General features: G+C 38.7%; 1 protein-coding gene across 1 annotated transcript in view; it reads left to right on the forward strand.

The window, feature by feature from the left end:
* LOC107087947 (MTSS1-like protein) overlaps positions 1–6213 on the forward strand; it is a 33036-nt gene extending 26823 nt beyond the window's left edge. The window contains exon 12 of the mRNA XM_015379806.1: positions 2456–6213. Coding sequence (XP_015235292.1) covers positions 2456–3339 — 884 coding nt within the window. The 3' untranslated portion in view covers positions 3340–6213. The remainder of the gene's footprint in view (positions 1–2455) is intronic.
* The last annotated feature ends 13110 nt before the right edge of the window (positions 6214–19323 follow it).

The raw sequence follows: 19323 nt of genomic DNA on the forward strand, positions 1-19323 counted from the left end.
GATATAGGACAGCTAAAGAATCTCAGCAGATCCTTCTCAAATCTGGGTTGCAGTGTCACAACTGTCCATTATGCTCAGTCAAGCATTTTTTTTTTTTTTTTTTTTTTTTCTTTCTTCATTCATCCATACCGCTTCCCGCGGGAAGCCCCCTAGGGGGCGCGGGAAGCGCCCCCTAGGGGGCGCGCCCCACACTTTGGGAACCACTGATTTAACCCATCCCCTTGTGGAGCAGTGGGCTGCCATTGTGTGGCGCTGGTGAGGTGTGTGGGGATTAAGGGTTTTGCTCAGGAACTCATAGTGCAGGCTGTGGGGATCGAATGGAGTACTTGGAACCTTCTCAGAGCACAAGTACACCACTCTAACCACTAGACCAACCCTCCCCTAACATATTTTAGTTTAGTTATGAAGTTTGAATACCATACATCTTAAAGGCATTAATTCCCTGGAGAGTATTTTACATTTTCTTATGTTTCAAAAGAAAACTTCTTAGCTTACCTGAATAAAACTTTGAAAATTGTGACTTGCATGTATAGTAATATGCTGATTTTACACTGATACCCCTCAATACAATATTGTAAAATTAACTGCCACCTGAAGGGAGGATTCCACCTGTGTTTAAGTCAATCCCAGTATAAATACATCAAGCTTAAAGCTATGCCTTGTGGTGGGGGAGGTGTAATGCTCTATGAATGCTTCTCTATGTTGGATACAAACCAACACTGGAAGAAAACCTGTTCAAGGCCAGTAAGAACTAGAGATTAGGGTTTTAGTCCACCTTCCTGTGTAAATGACACAATATTAACATTTTGTAGTATTTTTTTGTAAAATGTAAAAGATAATAAAAGATGATAAAATTAATAATTTTAAAGGCACCCGCATAAAATTGTTTTAATTAAAAAAACCTCTGCCATTCAGAGGACTCTGGTGCCACTTAATGACAGAGGGAGAAACTGGGAGTGACGAATGCAGGAGAATGACTGAGAGCTGGAACAATGGATAGGTTATGGAGAGTTGCTGAGGTTTTCATGGACTGAGATACAGATATGCCTCTGCGTTGTGTCGCAGTATTTTACTTCAACCCCCATAAGGATGGCGTTGGATTATTTAAGTTTCCTGAGCGGCTTTCAAAGCAGCTAAAACAGGTCAGATGAGATCGGGAGAAGTTGGAGCACTTCATGGTCTCTCTGCTATGCTTGGAATCTTTAGAAGAAGGTTGTGTTTTTTTTTATTTTGAAGTCGCTTGGTTGTTTGGTGAAATACTAAAGTGAAAAGCTGTCAGCATCTGTACCCACAGTGTCCCTAACAAGGGGAGACAGAGAACACACTAAATTTGATTTTGCGTCCAATTTGACAAAAAATCGTGTCGGATGAGGTTGTGGCATTTAGCACTCATTGAAAGTCAATTGGCATGATCACACCTGACATAATATTATGCAAGGGGCTTGCGAGGGTCCGACTGAGAAAGACCCTAGGCCTTTTTTACTCTGACTATTTAGCAGCAATTTTATGGGTCTGACAGGAAGACGGACCTGGTTATAAAATAAAACACATCGCATCATATTCGCAGACCAAGTGTAATCACACCAGTCCAGGACTTCCACATCCAGCATGTTCACCTTCAAGATCATCTTAGAACAGCCACTTGGACAGCTGCTGAAACAATCGGTTTACATTATCAAAGAATTACTGCCAAAAATTGTCAGAAACTGTCTCAGGGAAACTCATCTGCATGCTTGTCGCCCTCACCGGGGTCTTGATCTCACTTCAGTTTATCCTCGTAGCCATAACCGACTTGAGTTGGTAAATGCTGTTATTTGCTGGCATGCATAGGAGAGGTGTTCTCTTTAAGGATGAATCCCGGTTTACACTATTCAGGGCAGATGACATTGTGTGGTGTATTATGGGTTAGCAGTTTTCTTATGTCAATGTTGTGGATCAAGTTGCCTGTGGTGTTGGTGGGGTTATGGTATGGGCTGGCATATACAATGGATGAAGAAAATGGGTGCATTTTATTGATGGAAATTTGAAAGCACAGAGATACAGTGGCGAGATTCTGAGGTCCATTACATCGAAGAACATTGGATGTATGGCACCACTATGTTTGCAAAAGGGAGCAGAAATGTTAAATGACCAATGCCAGGTGACCCATCTAGAAATTTGTGCTCTGTGTGAGCGACACAAAGACTTATCGCTGTAAATACAGTATGAGCTGATTCTAGTACTGACCCGAAGGGGCTTAGGGCACATGGACAAATTTCTCCAATTGGTATTTGTAAAAGCATAAAAACTCGGTATCATTCTACTTCCTCTTAAAAATAATGCATTAGTTTGTGTTCTATCAAATAAAAAAGTGATAACATAGAAGTCAAGATTTAGAGGGAATTATGTTCTAAGACATTGTGGCTAATAAATTCACTAATTTTCGCTGTTTTTGTTTCACCTGTACATACAACAGGTTCAGATTACGACTCCTACTCTGTCAACGGTGACAACGAAGGCCCAGATGGACATGCAGAGTTTGACAAGTCCTCCACTATACCTCGGCATTCAAACATCGCTCAGAACTACAGGCGCATGATCCAGACCAAAAGGCCAGCCAGTACAGCTGGCTTACCCATTGGGGTCCTTGGTCCAGGAGCTCATGGGATAGCAGGACAACAGGGTGGAGCTGGTGGTGGAGGAGGATCAGGGACTCCGGGCACTGCAACTATCCGTCGAACCCCATCAACCAAACCAGGAGTGAGGCGCACATTGTCTAGTGCAGGGCCCATTCCTATCCGACCACCAATAGTGCCTGTTAAAACACCCACCGTGCCCACAGACTCACATTCACCTGGCACAGTCAGCTATGCGGTAGGAGGGCCACAAGGAGCTGTGCCTGTTCGAGTTGGAAGTGAAGAGTGCGTGTTCTTCACTGGAGCTGAAGATGGGCAAGGAGGGCTTGATTATGTGAAGGCATCACCAAAGCGCCTTAGCCTTCCCAACACTGCCTGGGGATCAGGGGCGGCGCTTGAGGTCTATGCGCGGCAACACGGAAGCCTTGGCATGGCGTCAGGCTCAGGAGTTGGATCAGAAGAGGATCAGATGATCGCAGCAAACCGGCACAGTCTAGTTGAGAAGATTGGCGAATTGGTAGCAAGTGCAAATGCCCTTGGTGAGGGTCAGTTTCCTTTCCCAGCTCTCCCAGATGACCCAACTACTACACAAGGTGGCCTGAGTGAAAGTAAGACTGGGACAGCTGGGGCCGAGGGGTCTGGCGACATGTTGACCACAATCAGGAGAGGAGTACGCCTTCGCAAAACGGTCTCTAATGACCGTTCGGCTCCCCGTATATTGTGATCAGTGGAAAAACCTGAATGCATGAGGATAATTGTCAGCTAAAAAGAAGGTCAAATGTTGTGTAGTAGTGCCCAACAACCTAGTGTATACATAAAAACATAACCATGTTGGACAAGCTATAAAGTAACAGGATGAATAAAGCAAACAAAAAATCCTGCAGAAAATGTTCAAAGCCTTTAGACTAAACATTCTAATATAATGATAACATACATAATCTAAGCTGATGCTGACAATTGCAAGTGAAGTACTTCATGTTGACTGCCAACTAGCTGGCCGCTATAACTAGTGTGTGTTGGACGCATGTTTGTCTTCTATACTTCCTACACCGGGGATAGAGATATCCATAAGAAAACAGATTTTTAAATAAACCGAGGCAAAGAAGAAAGACCACTGGGATCCGTTCTGTTTGCCAACATTTTCCCTCTCCCAGTCCTGGCTCTCAACTAATTTAGGTGACTGATCCCAGATGAAAGATGCCTGAAGGACATGGCTGAAGACGACCAGAGGAAGAGAGTTGGGGGACTTGGACTAAAAAGTTAAAGAAAGGTTGTCTCTGTTTCGGCACACTGTGCCGACAAGGATATTAAACTGCTTGGCACCAGTACGGGGAGCTAACCAACCAGAGGGTCGCTCTTGTTAACCCTGATGGAAAGATGTAGTTGGCATTGAACCATACTTGTTGCCCCTCCCCCACTCTCTTTGGGCTTTGTGCCCACATGCAATTATTTATGCATGTGGGCAAATGTAAAGTGGAGCGCATGGCAGATGTGATTGAACTTATGTGGGCGGGTGTGTGTGTCTGTGTGCGAGCGGGGGTGGGTAGAGCTCTGCTGCGGGACAGCCAGTTACCCAACGAAGGCAGGGCTTTTTTTCTCTTGTGTGTCGTGTGCGTATTTTCCTGTTTATAGTGTGATGTTTTCCTTGTTAGCACTGTAAGAGAAGTTCAGAGATGTAATCCAGGAGTATAGATATATTCGTATATATTTTCTAGAAGCAGAGAAAAAACAAGAACAAAAACCTGAGCAATAAACATGTTTTATTTACTTGTTTGGAAGAAGTGGTTCGATTTGGAGGACAGCAGGTTCTCCGATGTTTCATTCAGGCAATCATCAGGAATGCTAAATTAAACATCGACTGTGAATTCATGGTTTTCCTTCGCCTCCCTCTTGCTGTTTTCACCCCAGTCTAGTAACTGAAGTGGATAACAAAAAAAAAAGAAAAAAAAATACTTTAAGCACTTTGATGAGAGTTGCGTCTGTACAATAGCAAGAAGATGTTGCTGTAGCCCTGCTCTGAGTGTGTGTGTGGGTGTGTGTGTGTGGGGGGGAGGGACAAAAAAAGATGAGTATTTGACAGAGAGCATCAGTTGGGATGTGAAGACTAGAAAAACTTGTGCGATTGTGAAAAAGGTTTAGAAAGTGTCGGATCTTTTCTTGAATCTGAAGAAGGATCCAGTGTGAGGCTGTTTAACCCTTTGTTGCTTGTTGAGTTTGGGGTAATTAAAGGACTGGAGACATGCCGGAAAAAATGCAACGTTCTGCTGTGAGAGATGATTTTTAGGAACATATTTTTAGGCCTCAGGCAACCAAATGAGAATTTTTAATAGGTTTAGATATTTTTTTCTCATTTATTGATCCTCCTAAAATTCCTGTAGCCTTTAATAGTAGAATAAGAGGAAATTTGACCATGTAAAAAATACCTCCCAATACTATGAAGCACACTAAGTCGATCAGAGTATTTAAAGCACCAGCTCAGGAAAGGCACATCATATCTTCGATTTTGCTAAGAGAGTAAATTTAAAAAAATTACAATTAGGTGAAAATAAATCACAAAATCCAAACCAATGAATGCGTCGCATATGAAAGTGATATGACGCAAAATTCAGTAAAACAATACAAGCTAATTTGTTTTTTTTTTGTTTTTTTATTACAGCTGATTAGGGCTATCTCATAGCAGAACAGAACTAGTTTTTTTTCCCCCACAAAGCTTTACTTTGCATATTAATCTGTTACACTGCCCATTTTTTCCCCCTAACGCTAATTATATTCAGATCTGGCAGATTTAGATTCAAAATAATATATTATTCATCCATGAAGAATTTTTTTCCTTATAAGATATAACAGACAGCATAAAACCCCCAAAATTAATTGAGTGAGATTCAGTTTTTAGTAACATTTTATTCAAAACAGCATAAAAAAGCCCTTTCTTAATCACTGGAAAACAATGAGGTTTCCACAGTTTTAAAGGTGTAGTGGAGGATTTTTGCGAATTCTTGAAAATACCCACCCTATTTACTATGCAAAACCTTGTACCCACTCCTGAGAGTGAACGCCTGTTAAACATATGTGAGAGGATGAACAAGCCCATTTCTCCTCATGCATGCTCTGTTTAAATGTTGCTGCTTGCATTGCTCATACAAGCCTACTTTTCCAAAAGAAGATTTTGAATTTTTCCACTATGTCAGTCGGTAAGTGAAAATGGGGACGAGCACGTAGAAAGGCCTTACGTAAACATATCACCAGAATGATTGACAATTAGGAGGACCACTTATTTAGATGATCCACCCGATCTCAATCCTTGAGTCTAGGAACAGCCATTTTTGCCCAAATATATACATCTTTCGGCAGTGACGTCACAGTGTGGTAAGCCTACCGCCATTCTTCACGCTTTACAAGCAAAATCATTGGGAACTACTGGACACATCTGCAATCAACAACAATTTTTGAATATTTCCAGAGGTCTTCACCATCGGAATTCACCAGAGCTATAGTTAAACTGACAATGCCCACTTGCATGGCAGTTGGATGTTGGAATACATCAGATGAAAGTGAAAAAAATGAGTTATTTCACTTTTCTGATTCATGTTCCTCCACGGACGGGTTCGTCGTTGGATTGCCAACTTAAAGAGGGAGGATTTGCCATCGAACTTCTGACCAGAGAAAAAATACGTAATATGTAGCCAACATTTAGAAAAAAGAACGTTTTCAAGATGACTTGGATAATAGCGTGCTGTGACAAACACCAGATACAGCACTGGGACTTGATCAACAGCCGATACCGCACCGTGACGTCACAAACCTGTAGGTGGCAGTAGAGTTCTTTGACAAACATGGATGCCTCCAGTAAAGCACATTCAAATGAAAATTACTCCTAATTGAAACACATAATTTATTGAACAGTGTGTATTAATTTCATAGTTAAAGTACTTTTAGATATTTGAAATCTGAATATGACTGGACTTTTCCCTTAATAAATGTGTTTTTTTAGTTTTTCATCCAGAGGGTGAAAGTTTCCTCGTCTAATACCAAAACCACAACACAGAGTGGTTCATTACAGACAGAGCAGTGCTGTGTGTTGCCTGCAGGGGCCATATATATAGCGCCTATTCACAAAACATCATCTCAAGGCACTTTACAGAGACAATTCAACCAAATCATCCAGTCAAATTGATTCAAAATGTTCTATCTAACACCAGCAAATTGTATCAACTCATTGACTTGAAGGTAATCCCTCACACCAAGCATGCTTGTAGCGACAGTGGAGAGGAAAAACTCCCTTTAAACAGGAAGTAACCTCCCGCAGAACCAGGCTCAGTGTGAGCGGCCATCTGCCGTGGCTGACTCGGCTTCAAGGAGACAGAAGCAGAAATATAAAAAATGAGCAGAAGGGTATGAAAATCTTTTGACATGCTGTTTTTATAAATGTTACTAAAACAGGTATTAGTTTTGACTATTTTAGACCTCATATATAGATTATTTAGTTTTGTAAAAGACCTTTCCTGTCCAACAAAACCTATTCATTAACTTAAAAACAAACAAATCAATCTAAATGCAGCATTTATGGATGTAGGCTGCAGATCAGCACTTTTATGAGAGAGGTGCTGTAATCATTTTCCATGGCATGAAAGCATTAAAAAGAGGAGTCAATAGTCATTGGGAAAAAACCCAATGGAACCCCAGCACTGTTGAGCTTAGTGATATATATTTATTTTATTTTCAGTGGTTAAGTTAAGCTCAGGACAAACAATTATGAAAGTATGATCTGTAGATGTGAGAAAAGTTGAAGCCTCTTTAACATGTTTGCTAAGAGAGGAAGCTGATTTTTAAGGCTGACCAGAGCAGGAAGGAAGTTTGTATTTAGCATTTCACTGCCTACTCATACTATATGTAATGTATCGACTGTGAGAGAGAATCAGAAGCACAGAAAAGTGTAAAGGTTTGAAATAATTTATGGTACAACACTCTGTTCATACATTTGCCTTCAACTGTACTGTTCAGATACTACTTCTTGCTTTTATTTAATAAAAAAAATGTAACGCAAACTACCAAGCTGTCTCATAACTTGGTAATGGAATAAAAGGAAGAGCAGAACGGTTTGATTAATTACATTGAACCTATTTTATATTTTTTTTATGCCTTTAAACATCCCACTGTACATCTACATGCATTCAAGGAATGTACTACTGAGGTGAAGGCCCCCTTAATTCCACAGCTTCAGACTTGAACCACTTAAATAGAAATCCAATAAAAATCAGAGGTCCGGAAATTAGGAGGAGGATAACTGCATTTAAATTCACACTCTGGATTTATGATCTAAAAACAAAATACTGCTTAAACTTAAATAAGTTGCTTCACTTGGTAACAAGTTGATCCAACTTAATTTTAAACAAAGTCTATAGGTTGAAGAAAACTTAAATAAATCATGTTTGGCAAACTTAATCCAAAGACTTGTTTCCAGTTGAAGCAGTTCATTGAGTTTGAGATGCATTCTCTTTTTTAAGTTTATTAAAGGAAAATATCTAAGAAAAGAAAATATTTTCCTCAGAAACTTGCAGAAAACAATGGTTAAGCAATAAAGTCCAATTTTCTTTTTGTGACAGAAGAAAAAACATGACATTCCCAAAGGCTCTGTTTTTGGCAGAAGAGAAAACAACCCTAGTTATCCTTTTTATTAATGAGAAAAGCAGCTTTTAATTCAAACTATTTCTGCAGTTATTGCTGTTTTTGTCCAAACAAATGTACCTTTAGTTAAACCAGACATTAAAATGAACAGGAAAAAAAACAAAAACAAAAAAAAACAAGTCTGGTCTAATCATTTTTTCCTTGACTTTATGTCCTTACCTGAGTGAATGGTTTTAAACTCTAAATTTCTATAGGCTAATGCAGAACCTGCTAATTTTTTGCACAAAGTGTTGATTAGTGTTGATAGGGTTACATTCGTGAGGAGTAACCCCCACATTCCACATACTCCATCAGCTCTCCGCTCAAGTACGGCGTGCGTCAGTCACCATCCACATACGTCTTCTTTGTCTGTTACGTCAAAATACGGAGCCGAGCTATTTTTTGCTCTAGTCTGACCAGGTCAGGATCCACAATTGCAATCACGAATATAACGGCGAGAAGATCCAGTTTGTCAAATTAAAATACAGTAGCAACAGATTGGCAACTACAAATTATAGCATAATTCTCATATATTCCCAAAAACTAAGACTGTTTAATTAAATGATTGGATGCAAACTATTGGTACTTCAACATACCAGGGAGCAGATTTCTCATCTCAATCAAAATATATATTTTATACTGAGCGGCTTCAAAGTTTAATCAAATCCTGTCACAACAACTTCCGAAAACACGTCTGACAACTTCAAAACAAACTTCTTATCACAGGCATCGATGAAGAGATGCTGATTTTAAATCATGAAGTAGAAAACAAACATCATACAAACTAATTTTATTTAATCCTAGTTATCGCTATTACAAAAATCCACAACAAAAAGAAAATATTTGGGCAGAAACTGCACATATACTGGATGATAATGGGAAGTTTTTTATTAAATTAAATGCGGAACTGGTCTGAGTGGGGCGGTGGTGATGAAGGATGTGGGGTTTCAGGTGTAGTGTCGCTTTACTCAGCACCTTTCTATTCACCTCATTTTCTCTTTTTCATGAAAACTGGGTGGAGATCTGTTTAAAAGGAGGAACAGTTTCACCATCTGAATCACCATGAATATATAAGATAAACTATATATTTTTAAGAATCATCCAAGATTTTAAGAATTACATGCTTAAAGGAATCTCCCCATAACCAATAGTTAGCATTTTTAATCAACATAAATACTTGATTCTTCATTTTTGTGTACTGAATGGTAAATGCTAAAAGCCCTGTACTTATATAGGGCCTTTCCAAGTCAAAAGACTTGAAGGACAAAACAACATTTGAGCTTGAACCAACAATGCTTTGGTTGCAAGGCAAACTCCTGCATCCAACGCCAAGGTCACCCCCAATCTAAGCTGAATGCGTTTCAACATGGACCAGACAAAGCTTAAAAAAGTTTAGGCTACAGCTGATAGCATCAAGTCCAGACATACAAAAACATGGTAGCTTAGCTTAGCTAGCTGCTAATGGTTGCCCACTCAGCGGATTCCCACAGAGCTAATAGCACATTTGTATCTTGTCTTAAAGAAGTAAGTGACAATGTACAGTAGCAGCCATTCAAAATTGCACTTCCCAGTCACATGCCAGCTAAATGGCAGCCAGCTTCCAGCCATTGGAGTGACCCCCTCTTTTGCACATTTTTTTTCTCTGACTCCACCCTTTCACTGAATTACAGGGTCTCACCAAGAGATGATGCTTCTTTTCAGATTTTAATGTTCATAAATCATGACAGAAACAATATATTAGTAAAAATATTGATGTTTAAAAAAGGAATCTTAGGGGACCAACCGAGGACCAGCCGAGGGCCCATCAAGGACAGTGGGGAAATTTTGAATGGCTATTACTGTAACTGGTAAAATAAATTAGCATTTTATGACCCTTCATTGATAACTTAAATGTTTTTTCCAAAAACCCCACAATATAGCAACAAATATGATCTGTGAACTGCTGTAGAAAACGAGGAAGAGGAAAATGTCAGAGAACAAATGCTACAGAGAACAAAGTTCACACGTTTCACACACACTGACATCCTCTTATTGCTTCTAAGCACTCTTTCACAGACTGAAACAAGTTTTGAAATCCTCTGCAGAAAAATAGGTCTTTTACACCAGATGAGGCCTTTCATCCTTTATTTCTGTTTAGCAGCTCATTATGCTGTGAGCCCTCATCTTCTTTCATGCATCAGTATCTTCAGAGAAGCTGTTGTAAGTACCAGATCTGCTCGGGTGGTCAGTTCTCTTCGAGCCCTGCATGCCAGTGGCGTTAGGCTACATGATTGGCTGTAATATGGGGAATAATATGTTGAAACTCCAAAAGAGATTTGATGCTGAAGAAACAGGTGCAATACAGTTTGTCCAAGTGGATTTGCCATATGTTGACGTCCTAAGAAGGGGCATGGCCCTTATCAGATCTGGTACCTTCACCGTAAAGGAGACAAAGGAAAAACAGATGTTGTCATGATGAATGATGGGAGCCGCAGATGTCTATACTGTAGTCTGTCTCTCTCTGCCTCTCAGTCAATCAATGCTATATGAAAATAGTTCAGATAAATTCCTAATTTCACTTGAGTCCACAATGAACACACTGTCAGTTCAGTTTATTCTTTTATGACCGACACCCCTCCCTCCCCTACCACCCACCATCCCTCTATATCTGTTCTCATGGTGTTGCATATACAGGTAAAAGTGGAGGGGGGTTAGTCAAAACAAGCAGATGGATTTTTAACTGTAAATCTCAAAGCTAGATTATATTTTTATTAATTCTAATCAGGACCTTTAAGACGTGTCTTGGCAGCATCTCAAAAGCAGCTTAATGTGAATCTTATTGTTTTCCAGTGAGTTTCTGTTTTGAAAAAAATATTTTCTAAATATTGGCTAAGCCTCCTCATCACTAGAATAATGTAATTCATTGTGTTGATCAAACTACCAGATCATCAGATATATATAGCACCACTAAAACACAGCTTTCAGTTTGCTTCATTTTTGTATGGAAATTTTACAAGTGTTTATCATTTCATAGCACAATAGAATTGAAAACAAACGTATTTAATAGTAGGCCACGGAAAATTCATAATATTATAGTTTTATGAGTTAGGTTTATGGGTTGTTCAGAAGAAGCCCACCAACCAAAATTTGGTGCTTTGGTAAATCTGATATGTTTGGGCTAGATTTTCACAAAGTTCATTGTGTCTAAATTTGAATATTCTTTTTTTTATTTAGATTTTATTGCTTTTGTTTACTTATCTAAGATAAACCTGACATGTTTTGATGTTAACTTTGGTTTTAGTCAGGCATGTCGTCAGCTGTGCTATTAACATCTTATTGGGCTTAGGTTTGCACAAAAATTGGCTCCTGGTTAACTAAGATAGGATTAGATTGCCGTTCATTTTCAGCCAGGAATCAACTCTGTGACATCCCCTGGACTATCTTAGTATTAACTCACAGCAGAGTTTGAGGGAAGAAATTCTGTAAAGTTCTGTTTCAAATGCTGACAAGGCCCTCAAGTTCTGCTAGTTTTGGGATAGCTGTAACTGTTTTGTCTTTAATAACAAATCTGATATATCTGCAGCAGTGACAATTTTCAAACAATGTTGTTTTGTTTACTTTAATACTCAAAAGCATTCAGATATCATTCAATACTTTTGATTCAAAGTTGATCTCCCAACAGAAACTCCAGAGTTAAAGCATGTTTTTAGTAGAAAATTTCTCGATGGAGAGACTACAGTATCTGAGACTCGTCAATAGATTGTGACCTGTGCAATGCCCTGGCCAATCCACTTGCCACTTCACTCGCCAGGGTGAATTGTAGAAGCATCAGTTACGCATTTCATCGCATTATGCAGAGCCTGTGACGTAACATCTAAAATCACACAATAAGTCTTTATGATTTCTAAAGGCAGGTTTACCACAACATTAGATTCAAACCCTGAAATTATGGCTTTTAATTTCAGTGTGCCACCCCAAGATTTTTAGTGGCCTCATCTGGCCACCCCTATGAAACATTTCTGTTGGCGCCACTGCTCCCTGACCGGCTCTATGTCAGTTTCTTTGGAACTACTGGACTTGTTTCCATGTTGTTTCCATGTTTCCTCACAGCATAAACATGCAAATTATGTGCCAAAACAACCTCTGTCTTTATTTGTTTTTATTATACTTCTGTAAAGAGACAAAAGTCATCTTCAAACTTGTAATGATACTGCTCATTATGTCATTAATCCAATTTAAAACATCAAAGCTGTTGTCCATAATCTTGCAGGTTGATTTGTGTAGACTAAAAGTTATATGGTGGAACTGTTGGAGGCCTCCTATTCCTTAAGCCATCGACCCCAAGTTACAGTATAATAATTATTGTATGTGTGTGAGAGAGAATGAGTTTTCGTGTTCCACTAGGACACGTGTTAAAAACCCCTACTGTTCTTCCCCCACACAATCTGTCAGTCCTTGAAGTCTTAAACTAAAGAAATTCAACTTACATTCACAGACAGGCTCTACAAATTTGAAGTGAACATGACAGCAGCAGATCTTCAGGGGCCACATAAGGGTTCATGATGTCCTCTATAGGGAGATCATGATGTAATAGACTGCAAGTTCCCATCAAATAGCCATTCAGAACCAAGTAGTCAAATCGGCCTCAAGGTGCCACCATCGCTGTAAATAAAGTGAATGTCTTACTGTCTTTACTCAACACCTCAGTAGTGCAATCTTTCTTCTTAATAGATAAGATATCCACTCTTAAGAGAAGTCTCTGCTGAAATTTCCATTGTGACACTTTCTACAGGACTATTTTGTTCATACAGAACCATGTGACAGAGTGCGGGCCTTCTCATTCTATATAATCTGGTGTTGTAACCCTCCCTTACCCCTATAGCCCTGCAGTCACTGTGGGTTTCTTCTGTTTTGTTTTTTCTTCCTTGAACCTCTGTTGTCCCTTTGCTTTTATTTATTATTTATTTGTTTCTAATGTTATTTTTTTCTCTTTCTGTAGCTGATAAAAATACATTTTCTGTCTTCCTTTTTTGTAAAATTGAGTTCAGTCACTGCTAATGTAACAAAACACACTGTGATGATTCCAGTATTAATAAAAGTTGTACTTAAACTGTGTGCTCCTGTCTACAACTGGTCTTAAATTTCAATGATCCACAGCTAAGCTCCGTCAAGCAGTTGTGTAAAAATTAAACCGTATTAGTTTCAACATTAGCAAAGACAGTGTATGCATGCTAGGAATACAACAAAAACAAATTTTGTTGTTGTTTCAAACAAAATTTCTTAAAATCCCTTAAATAAAAGGTGAAGCATATGCTAAATTGATTGTAAATCCTCAAAGGTTAAGCTTTGCGCCAAATTGCTAATAAATCTTCAGTGACAGATTAAGCATGTGCTAAAAAAGCTAGTAAATCCTAAAACAAGGTGTAGCATCTATAACACTGAAAGAATAGTGTTTCTTTGATATCACAGGTTTAACGATAACCTGTGACCTGCTTCTACACACATCAAAATAAGCCTTTAGAATACGTATATTGAAATATACAAATATAGTGGATACTGACTGGATCGTGTTCTTTTGAAACTTCTTCATTAGTTATGTTTTTGTATCATCATCTGAAAATGGATTCAAATATCCTCAATGCTGCAGGCGTCATTGACTCCACAGAAATAGAGAAACCAAAGGCCATAGTTGCAAATCTTATCCATATATCTCTAGATGAGTTGGATAACCTAAACAGCTTTGACCTCACTCTACGTATGTGAAGAAAATATTAAAGAATTTAACTTAATTCAAAATCCAAATGAAACTATTCTGTCTGCAGATGTTCTCTGTCAGCTCACGATGCTGCATCGGCTTAGTTCCCAAAAAAAGCTAAGCAGTACTCTGAGTTGGAAGCCAAATATCAACTTTGGAAAGAGTCAGTTCAGCAAAACTTTTTTTGTAAGAAGCTGAGATAGTGGCAGCAAAGATGAAAAGTTTAAAGGTCACCACGGCCAGAGTGTCAATGCTTTCCAAAAAAAGGTGTTGACCCCCTCTCTGAGGATCTATGCCACAAACAAAGCCAACAGACTTTGAATCAGCAGGAGGTCAAACCAGTTGAAAAGAATACAGTTCCTAAAACAGACCCAAAGCCTCCAAATTCTGAGTTGACACAAAATACCTCTGAAAACAAAGGTGTTAAAAGTCAAACTAATGCCACAGACAGAAACAGAGAGATCCTAATTGAATTTCACTTGGTAGAGCCAGAGGGTTTAAAATGTTGTTCATGTACAACCATTCAATAAAATGTACAACCATCCAAACCCTACTCTTTCTCTCAGTCATAAATAAGAGTCACTCAAGTGGCTCAAACCAATTTGACCGAGCACCAAATGCCAGAGTTCACAAATTGAAAAACTAAGAAGAATCAGTCTCCCTTGTGTCATCAAAGGCTAGCACAAATTTCCCCACCATTTTATGAGCAAAACCAGCTACCTGATGGGCCAGGTTCACCAAACAAGGATAATATTAACAAATTGAATCCTTGGCCAAAAACATTGAGATTTTTGAACCAGAAAGTCAACACTTAAACATATTATCCGTTTACAGAGATCTGGCTTGAGCCATGCTTGAGGCATCTTTAGTTCTCCAAGAAGAACATGAATCACCAAGAGAATATTACTTTCACTTGAGACAGGTTTATTTTGAAGGCTGCAGTTCTCCAGATCTTGACAAAGACGATTTCCCATTTAAGTCAATGTTATTCTACATCTACATGAAAGTGTACTATATGATGTGCCAATGCATTGCAGGACAGAGAACCTGTCTGCAGGAGATTTGCAAGTATGCTCAGCTTGTTTAGGAAATATGTCTCAGATCAAACAAATTTAAAAGAACAATTAGAGTCTCAGACCTTCTAACAAAGAACAGGAACAGAAAGAGACATAGATTCATTCATAGATTCAGTGGTTACCCAAGATGAAGGATTTAATGACTTGACAGAATGAAAACAGAACCCCCAGATTAACGTCACAAACCTTAACACAATGCAAAATCAAAAGTTGACACTGGTAAACATGCCAGCGGAATAAACTCCAAAGGAAACTTAGAAAAGATTTGCAAAACAGTTCTCACTGAGTTAATGGCTTCTCTGAACAATCAAAAAGTAGTACAATTCCAAGCTGATGATAAAATTCATCATATCCAAGAGTATGATAGTTGCCGATAATTTCTAACATACTTTAATCTGCTTTATCCTTTCTTGCTTTTGTTTTACAACTTAAGAATTGATGAAGGTTGAACAACTGTATTATGAAGGTGTTAGGAAATTTGAAATGCGTATATTTTTGTTTCAGGGTCAGACTTCCGGGCCCGACCTGCCTCAACCATATATCTTATTTAATCAGATATTATTCAGAGTGATATATATTGTTTATAAACACACGCCCTACTGGCTATGTTTTAGAATCATGGTTTGACTAAGATTTGCACATATATTGAATAAGTTCACCACAACTTATGTTCAAAATATAAAAGGGGGGGGGGGGGGGGCACACCTCTGTGTGGGAGTCGTCCTGTGAAGCAAGTTGGGGGAAAGTTTGCAGAAGCTTTGAGAGGGCAGCAGCAGTGTGGAACTGAACTACATCCTCTACTCAAGTGAAAATGTTAAGATGAAACATGGACATTGGTCCTCAATGTCCAAAACTGTATCATGGTTTATGTCCCAACATCTGCTTGAAACTGATGGTTAAGGATGAGGTTAAATACAGTTAGCCTGCTTTTTATGCTGTCAGTAATGACACCCAGTTACGCTGATCGGAGGTAACCATTGACCAGTGAGGACATGTTTAGCCACATGTCGTCATTCAACTACTGATTGCCCGAGGTGGTGTTCTGAAAACGACATTGGCGACATTAATAATTGGCAATCTTTTTGGGGAAGACCTGGTCTGATTTGGAGAGACATCATCCCTCCCATTTTGGATAGTTCAGCTCTTCTATCTGGGAATCTGGACAAATTTAATAGTCCTCCAAATCCTGGACAACCCAGGGTGCAGACCAGGAAGCATAGTCATAGTTTAACAAACCTTCTGCAGCTTCTCCACTGTTATCCACTCAGTACTCTATCCAGACAGTCTTGACAGCATAAGATCTCTTTCTTCTAAAAGTCTGTTTGTGAATTGGTAATTTGTGATACTCAAATTGATTTATGCTGCCTTGGCTGCAGCAAGAGAATTATGTGAGCATAAATGAGGCAACTCCCTCTTTAATTTAAATTTTCATATACCCAGGAATTCTTGGTGATGAGAAGGAGCAACAGCCTTTCGGTCTGACTTACTGATTCCTCCAAAATCAATTAATAATTACAGCAGTTTTGAACATTTAATGTAAAGCTTCCTAAATCACAATTGCAAAGAAAGAAAACCTACATCCACCCATCAACCATCCATCCATTACTGTTTATCTGAGCCAACTGTTTCCAGCTCCTATTTATGCTGCTTGTTTTCCATCCACCAGTGCCAGATTATTCTAGCTGTTTAGGTGTGAGAAGCTCTTTGATCAAGTAAGTGTTTTGACTTTTTGGATTCTGACCTGTTTTCTGCCTATGGATTTTTGTGTTTTTGCCTTTTCCTTGTCTGCTCTTTTCATTTAGACTTTTGGACAGACTTCCTAGATTCTGCTAGTTGTTGGAAAAGACATCCCACCCCCCACCCCCAGGGTTTCTCCTCGCTCTGTGTTTGTTTAAGAGGAATAAACATGTTTCTAACAGTCTTGTTTGTCTGCTGAATATTGGGTCAAAGGTGTTTTTAATTATCTTTACTGAAGAAAACCAAAATCAAAAACTGTGACTTTAAACTCAAAGTGCTGCACAGTTCAGAAGAAATCTTTTTTTTATATACTGTACCATGCATTTTTAGTGCATATATGATAAAATGATACACATAGACCCCCCCCCCCACACACACACACACCATAGACACCTCTGAATTATTAATACAGCCACTTTAAATCACAGGGAGGCATTTTCTTTAGATTAAGGTTAATTTAGAAATGAAATGCAAGGCAAGGGGGCGTGATTATGAAGAGCAGAGCTTAGCTTTCAATTCATCTCAGTGTATCTCTGATAATTCAATATTTTCATAATGACATTTGTGCAAATGTAGATGCCCCCAATGAGGCTACTGGTGATGATAAATTAGATTTTATGCTTTTTCTGAATCATTTTGTTTACAAGCCAAGCCGAAATGGTCAGAAAGCTCAATTGAAATGCCCTTCTTAGCAATAGTGCCAAAATACCACTAATTAGCTGGCAAAAGAAAAAACATTGATTCAGTTCGATGGATAATGATAAGTATGATCTAAGGAACCAACCATCTCCTAAAAAAGGCTACTTATTTATGTTGTAGCCTGAGCTGAAAAGCAAATTCTACTGAAAGCTAAATTATTGTTTGTGTTACAGATTTAAGAAAGAATTACATGGTGGGTTAAGACATGTTTAAACCTTCAGTGTAAATCATGCCTCTTTGTTCAGTTGCTACACGTTTTTGATTTAAGATAACTTTTAAAAGTTAGGATTTATTACACTGTTTACATCCCTTTACATAGCAATAAAATTAAAGGGCATACCATTGATTCAGAAAGATAGAAAGAAACAGTAAATGAGCTGTACATTACACAGTGAATGAGCTGTATACACATGGCAGCAGAGATTAAAGGGGAGAACTACATGGTCTGCCAAAAGGGGGCGCCCAAGTCTTTTCCTAAAACACACCCAAGTCAAAGCAAGTCTCACAAGCTCACAAGTTATTCAGACAATCAGGCCTCACATCGTCGAAAACACAGGGATTCCTTCAGTTTCATTTTTGTAAGAAAATGACGTGATTGTTTATATGAATAATAGGTAATTAAAATAAATCCTTCATTCAGAACAAGTGATTGGAGCGTTATTCACACAAAGGGCTGTTCATTATCCTTTATTAGAGTTTCTGCAGGTTACTGTTCAGCTTCCACCACAAAAGATACTACCAGCCATCATCTGTTGAGAAACACTGAATAGTCTCTGGGTTTGCTCAACCAAATCTTGTCAGCTCTTTTTGATTACATCAAAGGCGGAACGAGGACACACTTCTTGTGCCTAACACCTACTCCCACATCCTACCACACAAAGACACTTAATTAAAAGAATGTGAGCCACAGTCCGTCAAACAGAAGGACGACTTCATTCGGACTCACAGCCGTTTCAGTATAAAGTGTCCGACATCCTGCCTGCCTTTAGAGGGAGTGCATGTTTTGCATGCAGGCTGACGTGTATAACATTCTTCTTTTGTTCTCTTGAATGCTAAATATATGTGCTAAGCTGCATGACTCAGCACTATGAAGTAAATGGGTTTTACATGATGAAATTAACAGATAAATATACATTTAAAATTGATATCTCCTTACAGGGCAAATCATCAAAGCAAAGCTAACGTTAATAAATATTTTTCTTTACTGTAGGTAAAACTGTGAATCTTTCTGTGTTTTACAATCAGCTGCAGACAAGAGCAGAATTTGCAGGGGGGGTTGTACCCCTCCAAAAATGAGATGCAATCAATACCACACTCCAATGATGTGACATTACAGTGGACCCCGCTTATAGTGTTCAAAAGGCTTGGGACAGAATCATTTCTATACAAATGCTGTTTAAATAAATTTAAATAAAATAATTTGTTTATAGTAATACATATTGTGTTCATTTTTGGCCATTTAATGAATGTAAACTTGTACAAAAATTATTAATAAGTGGAAGTGATGACCGCACTCTGGTGTCAAAGCAGCGCTTTGGTGAGGGTACCAGTGCTGTGGGGGGGTGGATGAAGATGTGAAGACTGTTGTCCCTTCCAGAACTGAGATGAGGAATGCAGTTTGAATTTTAAATTACAGTAGTTTTTACAGCAGTTTGCATTTTAATTACAGTATCCTGTGTACAGGGCAGTATACTGTTATTTTCAATTCAATTTCAATTCAGTTTATTTATATAGCGCCAAATTCACAACACATGTCATCTCAAGGCACTTTACAGTTCAACCAGATCATACAGTCAAA

Source organism: Cyprinodon variegatus, unplaced genomic scaffold (genome assembly GCF_000732505.1).
Source record: "Cyprinodon variegatus isolate N-32 unplaced genomic scaffold, C_variegatus-1.0 Scaffold200, whole genome shotgun sequence".
NCBI lineage: Eukaryota > Metazoa > Chordata > Actinopteri > Cyprinodontiformes > Cyprinodontidae > Cyprinodon > Cyprinodon variegatus.